We start from the raw sequence: 15,484 nt of genomic DNA, 5'->3' as shown, positions 1-15,484 counted from the left end.
AGTTGGCAATAGTGGCAATAATATGGTAACATTGGGGAAAGCAACTTATAAAGCAGAATGGAGGCTTTAGTATAAACCACCAGTAATGTGCTACGATTGTATCAATGATGTGTCGCAAAATACTCCCCTGCTCCCACAAAAGAGTCTGGAGAGACCCATAGAAAACTGACTTGGGGTTTGTAAGCAAACTGTATTTGGGTGGGTTGGCTGTTTCTCTGCATCAATCCAATGTGGCAGCAGAGGACCTTAGGCACTTCAAAAGTCTGGAGGCGGTTGGAAGATGGATGGCGGCTAACAGATTGAGGTTGAATCCTGACAAGACAGAAGTACTGTTTTGGGGGGACAGGGGGCAGGTGGGTGTGGGGGACTCCCTGGTCCTTGTTGGAAGCCGCCCAGAGTGACGGGGGAACCCCAGCCAGATGGGTGGGGTATAAATAAATAAATAAATAAATAATAATAATAGCCAACCAAACTCCAGCTATGCTCAACTTGTAGACAAATTCAAATATTACAAAACATCACAAATCTCTTGTGAGCTCCTTCCAAAGGCAACCAAGCACAGGAAACCACTGATCCCATGGAACAACATGCCACCAAACAAGCAGGAGTGAGTATAGCAATCGGACATTTAGAATGGAAAGATAGATGAGGAAAGCGTGGGAATTTCCCATCCAAATGAGTCCGTAAGTGAGTCCATAAATGAGTCCATAAACAAGGGGAATATGGGATTTCTTCACCTATATGAATACTCAGCAGGGATTGTTGTCCTCAACCATACAGTTTTGGAACTATATAATTAGATATGTATTTGATGGTGAGGTGTTTCTACAATGAGGCATAGAAGAAAAACAAGCCCCCCCCCTCTTTTGGCTGAAGAAGGTGGTAAAAATGCTTCAAATAAATGATTCTGGTTACAGGTAGGTAGCCGTGTTGGTCTGGATCGAAGTAAAATAAAAAAATTCCTTCAGTAGCACCTTAAAGACCAACTAAGTTTTTATTTTGGTATGAGCTTTCGTGTGCATGCACACTACAGAAAAACCAGTAGGAGAACACTTCAATCTCCCAGGACATTCTATACAAGATCTCAAAGTAGCTGTCTTACTACAAAAGAATTTCAGAAATAGACTGGAAAGAGAAGTTGCTGAATTGCAACTTATCACCAAGCTCAAAACCATGGAGGGACCTGGTTTGAACAGAGATATCGGGTTCTTATCTCATTATACATGATAAGCGATCTTCAGCCATCTCAACCCTTGCTTTTTCATGCAAAACCATTTGCAGTCGTTTGCGGTCATCAACAGCTATCAGTCAGTCAATCACCCATTTCCACCACCCTTCTGGGTGATCCCCCCTCCCCATCCCCACCCCTCCCCACCCCTTCTCTACATAAGTGCCTGGAAACTTCCATTTCACTGTATCTGAAGAAGTGTGCATGCACACGAAAGCTCATACCAAAATAAAAACTTAGTTGGTCTTTAAGGTGCTACTGAAGGAATTTTTTTATTTTACTTCAAATAAATGATTCAGTGCAGTGTGTCATTAGTATTTTCTCTCAGCCTACAATAACTGTGGTTGTATGAGGTATGGTGAATGCTGACATTCACATGAAGGTTAACAGCCCTCAGGCAAATCCTGGGAATGTCTGCAAACTCTGAAAAGCTGGCAATTGTTTGAAAAACATAGGATTGAATACTGAATTGTGTGTGTGTGTGTGTGTGTGTGTGTGCGCCATTCACAAGACCTATCTTGGACAGTTAGTTTTTAAGGACTAGCACAGCTGCTTTTCTGAAATGTGAATTTAACATTTGCTACGTAGACTTTCAGTTTAACATATGCAGATACCACTGGAGGGTGATTCATTAGGGTGAGCCTTGGTCTGCCCTGTCCAGCCCTACCTTTCTTTATTCTTCCTCTTCCTCTTCTGATTAAAGATTTTCTTGATTTACATAAATATATGCAATGCCTCTCATAACATTTTTACAAATCGGTTTCATTTGTTGAGACATTGGGAAGAAAGAGGGGGATAGAAGTAGATGGGGGGAGATGGGGGGGGTCAGGTGACGATGCTTCTATTTTACTTAATACAGTGGTACTTCGGTTTACAGACACAATTGGTTCCGGAAGTCTGTACTTAACCTGAAGCGTACTTAACTTGAAGCAAACTTTCCCATTGAAAGTAATGGAAAGTGGATTAATCCGTTCCAGACAGGCCGGCGGAGTACTTAAACTGAAAATACTCAAACCGAGGCGTACTTAAACCAAGGTATGACTGTATATGTGTGTGTGGGGGGGGGGGTTGTTGTCAGCGTCACTTGTGCAGGTTCTCTGTTGTTCCCTTGTGTTCCTTTGGTGGTGAGAGAGGTTGGGGTTGGTCTAGGGTATGGTTATTCATTTGTGGTTGGCTGTAGTGGTTTTTGTTTCGTGTGAGTGGGGTGGATGGTTGTTTTGGATCAGGTTAGCCATATTGATTTCTTTGCTGTTGGTGGATTTTTGTCATTGTCTTGTTGGGCTGTGTATGTGATAAAGGGGAGCCATACCGGGGTGAAGTTGTCTTCTTCTATTTGTCCCCGTGTCACTTTCAGCTTATTGGTTAATTTTTCTAGTAGGGCTGTTTCCCATACTGTTTGGTACCATTGGTCCATGCTTACTCCTGACAGGTCTTTCCAGTGTCTGGTTATGGTGCTTCTGGTTGCGGAGAGTAAGTGGGTTATGACCTTCCTGCCTTCTTACAACCAGTCCAGAGGGTAGCAATGCCTATCAACTTCCTCCTCTAGAGCAGCGTTTCTCAACCGCTGTTCCGCGGCACACTAGTGTGCCGTGAGACACTGGCTGGTGTGCCACGACGTGCGGCGACAAGAACGGCGATTTGCATTGTCACTAAACCCGCCGGAAAGCAATATTTCTCCTCCTCTTTCCCAAAGCTCAGTACAAACGAGCCTGGCGGCTGCCAATACACATCGCTGCCCTGCCGGACGGCTTGTGAAGCCTTATTACAGGAGATTGCAACCAACACAGCAATTGGCAAGTGTTTCTTACAGTCATAATTATAGTCAATATAGGGCGGCACAGAGTTATTTTTTTAAACTTTTTAAATGGTGGTGTGCCTCGTGATTTTTTTCAAGTAACAAGTGTGCCATGGCCCAAAAAAGGTTGAGAAACACTGCTCTAGAGCCCCAGTCCTGCCCTTGTAGAACTCAGCAGTTCTACAGTGAACTCACTCATAGGCTCTGGCTCCCCCTACTGTTGACCTCCTTCCTTAAACTCTACCAGACTGTGAACAACAGCCACCACTGACGGATACATAAATATATGTGATAACTTCAGCACTGCCACCCAACCACATAACACACTGTAAAGCAGTGGGAGTCTGATCACTCCCAAATAATCTGCTGCTTGTTTTTAATAGATCCCATGTGGTTCATCAATGCCTTTACAGTTACAAAGCAGGAGCAGTTACGGGTAGGTAGCCATGTTGGTCTGAGTCGAAGCAAAATAAAAAAATTCCTTCAGTAGCACCTTAAAGACCAACTAAGGAGCAGCGCACATTGAAGATCTGTAAAGACTGAAGGCATAACTGAGGTCGGGTGAAGCTGCAACTTGTCTTCATACTGTTAGGGAATTTTACGGGGGGGGGGCAACCAAACGAGGATTAGTTTGGTCCCCAAAGTGGACCCCAAGATGACCCCGCCAGGCTAGGCCACATCCCCACAGGCACACCACAAGTAAACCCACAACCCATGGGAATGAGCCCTGTCAAAATAAAGGCTTCTCTCCATTCCCGCTTCTCCCTCTCCCCTGTATAACCCTTTCTATATGATAGTAACACTGTCACAAACCCATGAATGAAACCAAGTTATGAGTGTAGCGAAAATTATGAATGAAACCCCCTTCTCCTGTCCGCTGCGTCTTGGCCAATCAGATGATTGCAATCTCTCTGCAGAGCCTAGCTCAGCTAGCTCTGCACGCTTGAGTAAGCCTCTGACAAGGCGATGACAGGAGAACAATCACTGACAGTTCTTCGAACCTTCGGAAGCTGGTAATCCAATTAGAACTTGCTACAATGTATCCAAGCTACCCAGGCAATGAACGAGACAGCAAGTCCAGATAGGGGAACTCAAGAATCTTTATTAAATCATATAAAATCACTGCAAACATGGATTCCTTCGGAACCAACGATGTTTTGATACAGACACCAAGGCCTTTCCAAGACCCCAGGCTCCGACATAATCCCCAAAGCGCGGAGTCACGTACACAGGAAAATGTCCCCTCCACCTTGTACACAAACCCATCAGGTATAATCCCTGAATATCCTCCCCTCTAGGGTTCCTTTGTTACCTCCTGTCTGTGCATATCTGGAACATCCACCAATACTCATCTTCCTGGAGATTTCAATGCCTGGGCCATCGAGTAACCCATCAAGGGGTCGTCTGTCAACCCCTTGGCCATAAAACTTGTTTACCCATATGGAAATGTGTTCTGTACCTTCCCCTTTCGTGACGTGTCCATGATGTATCAATGATGTATGTATGACACTTTCTGCAGTGTTCTATGGGAAATGTTGAGAACCTTTAAAAGTTGTTGTAACCTTTTGTTCGGGGTTCATTCTCTGCATTGAACCTGCTGCGCAGCAATAAACCTTGGTGTTTTTGCTTCTACCTCTGGCTGGCCTCCTTCCTTTGCTGTCCGCAATCACCGCAGGCCCTCGCCTGACGTGCTGGGTGTCCGGCTGCTTTGCACCCAGATTTTGCCCTAACATTTGGCGCCCGAACAGGGACCTGCGGTTCTCCCGAGTTGCTGACCGGGGGCCCTGAGGTCTTCAAGCCGGCATCAGGCACCTTTTGCCTGTGGGGATCTTCCGGACCTCCAGCCACCAACCGGGCGGTAATCTACAGGTCCCCGAAGGACCCAGCCAGGGAGCAAAACCAGGGACCGGCCGGACAACCTCATCGATCCCGGGATCTTCTCAGGAGGAGGTGTGTGAGTATAAGGTTAAATCCAGTGCACTGGTGGGAAGCGGGTGGTATCTCCTGGCAACTGAATTCTCTGCCCTCTTACCTATCTTACCTTCTGCCTTTCTCTTCGGACCGAGTGCCGCGCTCGACTCGAACGGGAGTCCTGAGCTCTATCCCTGTTTCCTCGAACCCCCCCTCAGCTGGTCAGCCGCCCCGCTGGAGCGCGATCTCCAGTGAAAGCAAGGGACCAGGTGAGAGTGGGGGACTCTGACCAGCCGCACCGTTGGGGCACGATCTCCAGCGAAAGCAAGGGGCCAGAGCTCTTTTTCCACCCTCCAACCACCTGGTTGGAGCCTTCCTGCACTGTCTCTACCCCAGCCGCACCAGTCGAGTCACGTAACACGCGGGTCGTGCGTGAACTCGCTTCTGAAAGCAAGGGGGGTATTCCGGATCGCAAACTCTATCCGGAGAGCACCCGATCTGGCACCGCATCTCGCGGGCGTTCAGTAGGACTCTCTTCTTTCTTCAGATTGTAGAGATAGGTAGGAGGTTGCCAGGAGGGAAGAGCCTAGCGGAAGCCTAGGGGGACACGGCAGAGTGGGAAGGAAAACCCGCAGGAGTTTTGGGAAAAGTATAACTTGATAGGATAGATTGTTTCCTGTTAAAAATCTAGACGTTAGAGTGACCCAGCCCTTACCCTTTATCCGTCCTCCTTTCTTTCACCAGAAAACCCTTTAAAATGGGCACTTGTGCTTCGAAGCCAGAGCGGACTCCCTCTGGGAAGAAGGCTTCGAGGACGCCTTCTCTATCCCAGCGGGACCCCGACTCTCCCCTTGAATTCGTGCTAGCCCGCTGGAGTCAACTTCCAGGACATGCAACCCTTTCAAAGCGAAAATTGGAAGACCTCTGTCAGGCTTCCTGGCCAAAGTTAACTACGACTACAAGACCTGAACTCCGTTGGCCACCGGAGGGATCCTTTAACGTGGATCGAATTAAGATTTTAAAGAAGCACTTAAGGGAAGAAAAGCCCCGGCAGCTGCAATATTTAAGTCTCTTTGAAGCCGCCGAGAGAACGGTCCCGGATTGCTCAGGACGAGGAAATCCGAGACACCTAGCGGTCTTGAAATCCAAAGCCCGCCGACCTAGGTCCCAAAGGAATCTGCCGCCACCCCCTCCTTATGAGGACCCAGCAGATGACAGCGACTCCTTCGATCAGTCCCTTTTGCCCTTTTACTACCCAACGGCCACCTCAGAAGATACTAGCAGTGAGGGTGAAATTGATGATGGAATGAGTGGCAGCGAAGGGCAAGGAAGAACAGCCAGGGCTTCGACCTTGGCGCAAAGGGAAAAGACTAAGAAAGAGTTAAAGGCAAAGTCCAAGCTAACGTCAGTAAATGATGGGGCCGGTCCTAGCAGCCAAGGGGACGCACAGATGCCCCTACGAGGGCTACCCATCCCTCCTTCCGCCCCTGACGGTCCACCTAGGATGGTGTACGCTCACCGACCATTCGCCACCACTGATCTTGTTACCTGGTCTAATTTGATGCCTTCCCTGAGAGATGACCCCGATAAATGCCACCGGCAAGTCAGCGCCATCTTCTCTTCATATAACCCTACCTGGGCAGATGTTCAGGTACTCCTGAACTCCCTCTTTAACGAGGCTGAGAAGGCAGACATCTTAGCCAAGGCAGGTGAAGCCTTGAATCTCCCTGACTTTCAACCTAACCGACCCGGAGGCGTCGCACCTCTCACAGCCACCGTGCTGCGAAATGACCCCTCATGGAATTATAACAATCCAGATCATACCTGGTGTCTAGAGGTTTTCACCAGGGCAATCCTAGAAGGGATCCGGGCGGCCGGGAAACGGGTAGTCAATTGGACCAAGGTCCAAGCGGTCCAGCAAGGACAAAACGAACACCCCTCCGACTATTTCAGTAGACTAACAACTGCGATAAAAACATGGGGTGGAATAAACCCAGAAAGTCCGGAGCATGAAATTATAGTTAAAGGATTCTTCAAGGACCAGGCCACCCCAGACATAAGGAAGGCCCTGAACCTCCAGATAGGATATGATGGAAAGCCCATTGGCGAAATTCTGTCCATTGCAAAGACCATCTTCAACTCACGAGATGAGAAAACCAAGCGAGAAGGGTCAGCTGAGGAGGAGAAGGTATTGGCCCTCAACATGGAACCTAGGGGGTTCCGGGGAAGAGGCATGGCCCGGGGAAGAGGTAGAGGAGGCGCACCACCAGTAATTCCCAGGCCGTGGGGACCCAACACAGGGGGGTGCTACAATTGCGGGGAAGAAAGCCACATCAAAAAGTTCTGTCCGTACCTCTCTGGCTCGGGTTACTACCCGTCACAAGTTCCCTACGGAAACCCCCCTACCAGCACCTTCCCACACCAACCGGCACCCGGACCTATGGCCTCAGGACAGCGGTACCCCCCTAATTCTGGGAACCGACAAAACGTTCAGGCCACCAACCCCCGGCCCCTCTCAGGGTATCAGACACAGGCTCCACAGTATGGAAGCTCGTACCAGCCTAATCCAGCTCCTTCAACCCAATCCTTGCTACCCGGAGGGCAGAATTATTGACAATCAGCCGGGTATCCCACTCAAGCCTCCGCACTTTGCCCGGTCCTCGCCTTATCACCTGAGGAACCAGTCTGTACCCTTAACATAGACGGACAATCCTATGATTGCCTGCTGGACACGGGAGCCACCTTTTCTACCTTGTCGGACAGTCACCTCAAACCGGGAAGGGAAACTCGCAAAGTGTTTGGATTAGATGGGATACCCCGAACCTGTCCCCTTTCTGAGCCAGCTAAAGTAAGGTTGGGACCCCTGCTGGCAGAACATACCTTCCTTTTGACTAACAGCCCGGTGAACATGTTAGGCAGGGACCTTCTCTGCAAGTTGAGAGCTACCATTCAGTGTAATAAGGAAGGGATTTATCTACACCTCCCTGAAGAGTCCCTCCTAGCCTTCCAAGGCATCGTGGAGGAGGCGAAAATGGGCCACCAATTCCCGGACTTACCCCTTGAACTCGAGCTAGAAATGCCCCCTTGGCTCTGGGGCACCGAATCTACCTCGGTCGGACTCCTAAAGTCAGCTACACCTGTCAGAATTACCTACCGCACTGACGTACCTTTCCCCTGCACAAAGCAATACCCGCTCCCTAAAGAGGCTATAGACGGCCTCACGCCAATGATACAGGACTTTCTAGACCAAGGAATACTGGTGCACACCGCCTCCCCTTGTAACACCCCGGTACTCCCAATCAAAAAACCGGGAGGGGAAGGCGCACCTGTCCGTTATCGCTTTGTTCAGGACCTCCGCTTGGTGAACCAGTTCGTGATCCCTCGCCACCCCGTCGTAGGCAACCCGAACTCGCTCCTAAACGCCATCCCGCCCGACACGACCTGGTATAGTGCAGCGGATTTGTGCTCAGCTTTTTTTAGCATCCCGGTGGCCCCAGAAAGTCAGTTCTTATTTGCGTTTACATGGGGACCGGGTCAACTAACCTGGACTCGGCTACCCCAGGGATATGTTGAATCACCCGCAATCTTCTCTGCGGTCCTCCACCAAGATCTGCAGGATGTGAACCTTCCTGGGGGATCCACCTATCTCTTATACGTAGATGATATTTTATTGTGTTCTACTAGTGAGGAAGCATGCAGATTGGACACCAAGTACCTGCTCATGGAATTGGCACATAAGGGACACAAGGTGTCACCTAAGAAATTGCAATTCTGCAAACAAGAGGTGAAATACCTAGGCCACATCCTGGGGGTTGGCACTAGAAGCCTAGCTACTGACAGGATTGAGGCAGTCACAAAAATCCCATTACCTCAAACGAAAAGACAGCTCAGGGGGTTCCTAGGGATGGCTGGATTTTGCCGATCATGGATAGCGGGTTATGCTGAACTCACCAAGCCCCTGACAGCCATGACCCGACAGGACCACCCCGATAAACTCCAATGGAATGAGGAAGCCTATGCCTCCTTTGAACGAATAAAACGGGAACTCCGCTCAGCTCCCGCTTTGGGACTCCCAGACTACCGTATCCCTTTCAATCTCTATGTCCACGAACAAATGGGAGTTGCATCAGGGGTCCTCACACAACCCTTTCGTGATAGGGAAAGACCAGTAGCCTACTACAGTCTTCAGCTGGATAACACAGCTAAGGGAACTGTCAACTGTCTCCGTGCTATAGCTGCAACAGCCGCACTCCTTGAGAAAGCTCAGGAAACTGTATTAGGACATGAAATCACCATACATGTTCCGCACGCGGTGTCCATTCTCCTAACAATGAAGGGTTCGCACCACTTCTCAAACTCGCGACTAAACCGCTATGAGGCCTTACTTCTGACCCCTTCGAATGTAACTATCAAACGAGTTACCTCCCTCAATCCTGCCACCCTCTTACCTCTACCAGATGATGGCACCCCACACCATGATTGCGCCCAGATAGTCCGTCAGGCAGAGAAACCCCGAGAAGATTTAGATCATCTTCCCCTGCCAAATCCGGACTTAATTCTGTATACCGATGGCAGCTCCAAAATTGTAGACGGGGAAAGGAAGTCGGGGTATGCAGTGGTCACGGATTTTGAAATAATAGAAGCCAACCCAATAAGTCCGCAGTATAGTGCCCAAGCGGCTGAACTTGTAGCCCTCATCAGGGCCTGTGAAATTAGTGAAGGCAAACGGGCCACCATCTACACAGACAGCAAGTATTGCTTCGGATTGGTGCACACCACGGGGCAAATCTGGCTCCAAAGGGGCTTCTTGACAGCGGCGGGTTCCCAAATATCGCACGCTGCCCTGGTAGAGAGGCTCCTGAATGCTATCCACCTACCCGAGGCAATAGCTGTTGTTCACTGCAAAGCGCACACGAGAGGGAGGGATCCCATCTCCAAAGGGAATAGCCGGGCGGATAGAGCGGCCCAAATGGCTGCACTCCAACCTCCCTCAGAGGAAATGGACTTTCAGTGCATCCAACTCCCAGCTGATTTAAACCTGAAAGATATCTATCAGGCCATAACTGATGAAGAACTGGCAAAGTGGATCTCTATCGGTGCGTCCGAAATCGACGGGATTTGGACTTTGCCGGATGGTAGAATAGTTCTACCCAAGGCTTGGACGCCTAAGTTCGCAAGGACACTTCACCAACAGACCCACTGGGGAAAGGGAAAGATAACGGACTTCATACAAAGGTACTGCTATGCGCCGGGGACTGCAGCCGCGGCCGCAGCAGCTACCAAGAATTGTATCACTTGCCAAAACTTTAACCCGAAACGGGAACCTAAACGGCCCCCAGGAGCTAGACCGTGGGCTTTCGTCCCCTTTGAGACCCTGCAATTAGACTTCATCGATCTACCACCATGCCAGGGATTCAAGCACGCATTAATCATTGTAGACAAGTTCTCCCATTGGGTAGAGGGATTTCCTACCCGACGGGCGACGGCCTCTGTAGTCGCTAGAACTCTCATCCACGAAATTATACCTAGATATGGGATCCCCCGTAAATTGGACAGCGATCAAGGAACCCATTTCACTGCAGAGGTGGCCCAACATGTTGCCCAGGCACTCGGAATTAAGTGGGAACTACACACCCCTTACCACCCTCAGTCTTCTGGCCAAGTAGAGCGTATAAACCAAGAAGTCAAGTTGCAACTTGGAAAACTCTGCAGTGAAACGGGGCTGAAATGGGTGAACGCACTACCTCTAGTTCTACATAACATTAGATGTGCTCCCACAAGAGCTCTAAAACTATCCCCATACGAGCTCCTATTCGGGAGACCGCCACCAGTCTATACCACACAATTCCCGCTTGCTGAGTTGGATACCGGGGAAGCGGAACTCACGGCATATGTCGTCCAACTCCAGAAGCAATTACGGCGACTCCATGCCTACGCTGCTGTAGAGGGTCAGAATCTGCCTATAGATGTTCCGGCCCATTCCTTCCATCCAGGGGATTGGATCTTAGTGAAAGTTTACCACAAGCAGACACTTCAACCCTCCTGGGAGGGACCCTTTCAAATTCTCCTCACCTCACCTACCGCTTTAAAAATAGGGGAGAAGAGCTCCTGGGTGCACCACACCAGGTGCAAGAAAGCCGAGCCACCGTCAGACTCTGGGGACGGGGAGGGGGAGGACTGTACCTTTGACAAACCTCCAACCCTCCCAGCTGCTGACCTAGAGGACAACGAGCCTGACCCGCCTCCCTTGCTCCCAACTCCGGACCCGGATCGGGGCCAAGATCGGGCTCTACAGACCGGACCTGACGATCGGGGCCAAGATCGGGCTCTACAGACCGGACCTGACGATCGGGGCCAAGATCGGGCTCTACAGACCGGACCTGAGGAAGACCTTGCCGCTACGCCTTTGTGGGACAATTGGACTTCGGAAATTGTCCCAGACCCCACCGCAATCAAGCTGCGCCTGAAACGCCAGTGATACCCCCTCGACGACGCCATCGTTCCTGTTTCCTGCCATCGCTTCGCTTCGCTTCGTTCCTGTTTCCTGCCATCGCTTCGCTTCGCTTCGTTCCTGCTTCCTGCCATCGCTTCGCTTCGCTTCGTTCCTGCTTCCTGCCATCGCTTCGCTTCGCTTCGTTCCTGCTTCCTGCCATCGCTTCGCTTCGCTTCGTTCCTGCTTCCTGCCATCGCTTCGCTTCGCTTCGTTCCTGCTTCCTGCCATCGCTTCGCTTCGCTTCGTTCCTGCTTCCTGCCATCGCTTCGCTTCGCTTCGTTCCTGCTTCCTGCCATCGCTTCGCTTCGCTTCGTTCCTGCTTCCTGCCATCACTTCGCTTCGCTTCGTTCCTGCTTCCTACCATCGCTTCGCTTCGCTTCGTTCCTGCTTCCTGCCATCGCTTCGCTTCGCTTCGTTCCTGCTTCCTGCCATCGCTTCGCTTCGCTTCGTTCCTGCTTCCTGCCATCGCTTCACTTCTCTTCGTTCCTGCTTCCAGCCATCGCTTCGCTTCTCTTCGTTCCTGCTTCCTGCCGACGCACAGCTCCTGTTTGACAGCTGTCAACCGCTCGTTCTTCTCCGCCACGTTTTGACAGCTCCTGTTTGACAGCTGTCAACCGCTCGTTCTTCTCCGCCACGTTTTTGACAGCTCCTGTTTGACAGCTCTCAGCCGCTCGTTCTTCTCCGCCACGTTTTGACAGCTCCTGTTTGACAGCTCTCAACCGCTCGTTCTTCTCCGCCACGTTTTTGACAGCTCCTGTTTGACAGCTCTCAGCCGCTCGTTCTTCTCCGCCACGTTTTGACAGCTCCTGTTTGACAGCTCTCAGCCGCTCGTTCTTCTCCGCCACGGTTTGACAGCTTGTTCTCCTCTGACTAGTCTGACAACTCCCGTCTCTGGCACCCAACAACCACTTATTTTTCCTTCTGTTAAACAACCCCTACGCAGGCCAAACACTCGTGAACTGGACATGGAACCTACCCTTCACTTATTCATCCTCCTCCTCTTTGCCCCACCTACCATGCCTTTATCAGACCAGTGCTCCGGTCTGCAGACGGACTATCGCTTTCTTGACTACCATACTGCAGACCTTGGAGGCAACCAGAACCCGGACCGAGTGGGCGACTTCAACTTTTGCCTCCCGGAATCCCGAACCCTCCTTCGTCACTCCTTGGTCCCAAGGCTCAGTGGGACCCAATACTGGGAACTTTTCATACGGGACCGGAACTACCAGCGCATTGGATCTGCAAATCTCACCATGGAACAGCAGTACTACCGACTTCACTGTACCAATGGATCATACTTCCTCTACGGGCAAAGGGACATCCTCCGCTACCCTAATTGGACCGAGATGGAAAAGGGAGGTGCCCAACCCGTTTACACAGACAACCACCATCCATCAGAAAGGTTGATATTTGGGTTCCAATGCCTCCTCTTGACCCCGAAGCCGGAGAAACCACAGCTACAGGGAGTTTGTTTAAGGCGTTTCTGTTGTCTATGGAACTTGGGCTACACACAGGGTTGGAAAGGAGGGGAATACCTTGAAGGCTGGTACCACCCTGTAGGATCTTCAAACAATTCCCCAGTGTGGGACCACGATGGACCGCAGCGATGTGGGGGAATCGCCAAGAATACGACCCTCCTAAGCACCTCTGACCCCCTCCATCCTATCGGAACGGCTCCTAGACAGCTCGGTGAATACTCCACTCTTGAGGAGCCTGATCTGCTCTCCTCCTGGGGCAAGAACTCTTACCTCCAACTCCTTAGCCAGGTAGCTAAGGAGGCCCCTCCACAAGACTGTTGGATTTGCGCCCATGCTCCAAGCCACATGCGGCAAGGGCTACCCCTGGTACCAGTGCCTGTCACCCTAGAACAATTCCGCTCCGGGGACATGACATCCTGGAATCTTACCGCTATGAACCTGACTCATCAGTACCTGTACCTCACGGGTCCAACTAAGGGCCCCCTCTGCCGACTTTTCGCCGGTGGCGGGGCCCACATAGGTACCAGCACCTGCACCACCAACCTCGAGCTCCATGCTTCTGGACAGGTGACAATCTCCTCACATCTAGGTTCCCACATTTACCCCAATCTTTCAATGGCATGGGTCGCGGTGATTGGCCGCCCTTCTAAAAACTCTACATACAACCCGAACCCCTTGCTCCTGCGGCCCTTCGCTTCCGGAAGGATGGAATCCTACCTCTCAGGGTTATTCTGGGTATGTGGGCATCGCGCATACAGCTGGGTGAGCCCCCACATGTCTGGTTCCTGTTTCATCGGATACATCGTGCCTGGAATCCGAGTCACTTACAACTTACCAGCTGGAAGGCAAAGGAACAGGAGAGGGCAGAAATCCCTCTCAGATCTCTCCGATGTGGCAGCCAACGGTGAAACATGGGGCAGGGCATTATTCCCTGCATATGGAGCGGGCTCCAACCATGTGGACATCCTTAAACTTACTGATGTACTTCTGAAATTCATGCAGGAAGCAGAACAAATCACGGACTCCCTCACCACAGAACTGTCACAGGTACGCCAACTCTCGATTCAGAACAGAATTGCAACGGACTTCTTGTTGTCCAGTGAGGGTGGGACCTGTGCTCTGATTGGCTCTGAATGCTGCACGTTCGTGACAGACCAAACCCTAAACATAACCGGACACCTAAACAACATCCACAAACTGGCAGGACAACTTGAAGCGATTCAACATGAGGGACTCTCAGACTTTGACCTATGGGGCTGGCTCCCCAACTTAGGATGGGTAAGGTCTATACTTAAGGTGATTATTTCAATATTAGTTATTAGTGTTTTGTGTGTGTCTATGTGTTGCTGTGCCTTACATTGTGCTAATCCTTGTTGTGCCCTACTCCACTGCCTTCCCGAGAAAAATCCCCCTCAACTGTTCCCACTGAGAGCCTATTCACCAAATACCAGTCTTTTCCCTGAATATGTCCAAATGCGACATCTTGGGGAAGGTGAATACCAAATCACTGAAATATAGCCAGAGGGGATGCAAGGGGGGTGCGGAGAAAAGATTCGTGGTTCTTTTAGAACTCGTCACGAATCTATCTCCGAGTGGGCGACTGTTAGGGAATTTTACGGGGGGGGGGGCAACCAAACGAGGATTAGTTTGGTCCCCAAAGTGGACCCCAAGATGACCCCGCCAGGCTAGGCCACATCCCCACAGGCACACCACAAGTAAACCCACAACCCATGGGAATGAGCCCTGTCAAAATAAAGGCTTCTCTCCATTCCCGCTTCTCCCTCTCCCCTGTATAACCCTTTCTATATGATAGTAACACTGTCACAAACCCATGAATGAAACCAAGTTATGAGTGTAGCGAAAATTATGAATGAAACCCCCTTCTCCTGTCCGCTGCGTCTTGGCCAATCAGATGATTGCAATCTCTCTGCAGAGCCTAGCTCAGCTAGCTCTGCACGCTTGAGTAAGCCTCTGACAAGGCGATGACAGGAGAACAATCACTGACAGTTCTTCGAACCTTCGGAAGCTGGTAATCCAATTAGAACTTGCTACAATGTATCCAAGCTACCCAGGCAATGAACGAGACAGCAAGTCCAGATAGGGGAACTCAAGAATCTTTATTAAATCATATAAAATCACTGCAAACATGGATTCCTTCGGAACCAACGATGTTTTGATACAGACACCAAGGCCTTTCCAAGACCCCAGGCTCCGACATAATCCCCAAAGCGCGGAGTCACGTACACAGGAAAATGTCCCCTCCACCTTGTACACAAACCCATCAGGTATAATCCCTGAATATCCTCCCCTCTAGGGTTCCTTTGTTACCTCCTGTCTGTGCATATCTGGAACATCCACCAATACTCATCTTCCTGGAGATTTCAATGCCTGGGCCATCGAGTAACCCATCAAGGGGTCGTCTGTCAACCCCTTGGCCATAAAACTTGTTTACCCATATGGAAATGTGTTCTGTACCTTCCCCTTTCGTGACGTGTCCATGATGTATCAATGATGTATGTATGACACTTTCTGCAGTGTTCTATGGGAAATGTTGAGAACCTTTAAAAGTTGTTGTAACC

General features: G+C 50.4%; 1 protein-coding gene across 1 annotated transcript; it reads left to right on the top strand.

Moving 5' to 3' along the window:
- Positions 1-7,641: 7,641 nt before the first annotated feature.
- On the top strand, positions 7,642-15,309 carry LOC118079431 (uncharacterized). The gene is made up of 3 exons (XM_060282771.1): positions 7,642-10,169; positions 12,371-13,952; positions 15,220-15,309. The coding sequence occupies exons 1-3, from the start codon at positions 7,843-7,845 to the stop codon at positions 15,307-15,309; spliced, it is 3,999 nt and encodes a 1,332-aa protein (XP_060138754.1). The 5' UTR covers positions 7,642-7,842.
- Positions 15,310-15,484: the final 175 nt, after the last annotated feature.

This window comes from Zootoca vivipara, chromosome 14, assembly GCF_963506605.1.
Source record: "Zootoca vivipara chromosome 14, rZooViv1.1, whole genome shotgun sequence".
NCBI lineage: Eukaryota > Metazoa > Chordata > Lepidosauria > Squamata > Lacertidae > Zootoca > Zootoca vivipara.
The sequence above is the reverse complement of the archived record's forward strand: the minus strand, read 5'-3'. Positions and strand labels throughout refer to the sequence as shown.

Coding starts and splice junctions, on each gene's coding strand:
- LOC118079431 (XM_060282771.1), top strand. CDS start 7,843: ATGTTAGGCAGGGACCTTCTCTGCAAGTTGAGAGCTACCATTCAGTGT. Junction 10,170..12,370: donor ATAACGGACTTCATACAAAG/GTACTGCTATGC, acceptor ACCCCTACGCAG/GCCAAACACTCGTGAACTGG. Junction 13,953..15,219: donor TCACCACAGAACTGTCACAG/GTACGCCAACTC, acceptor CCTCCCCTCTAG/GGTTCCTTTGTTACCTCCTG.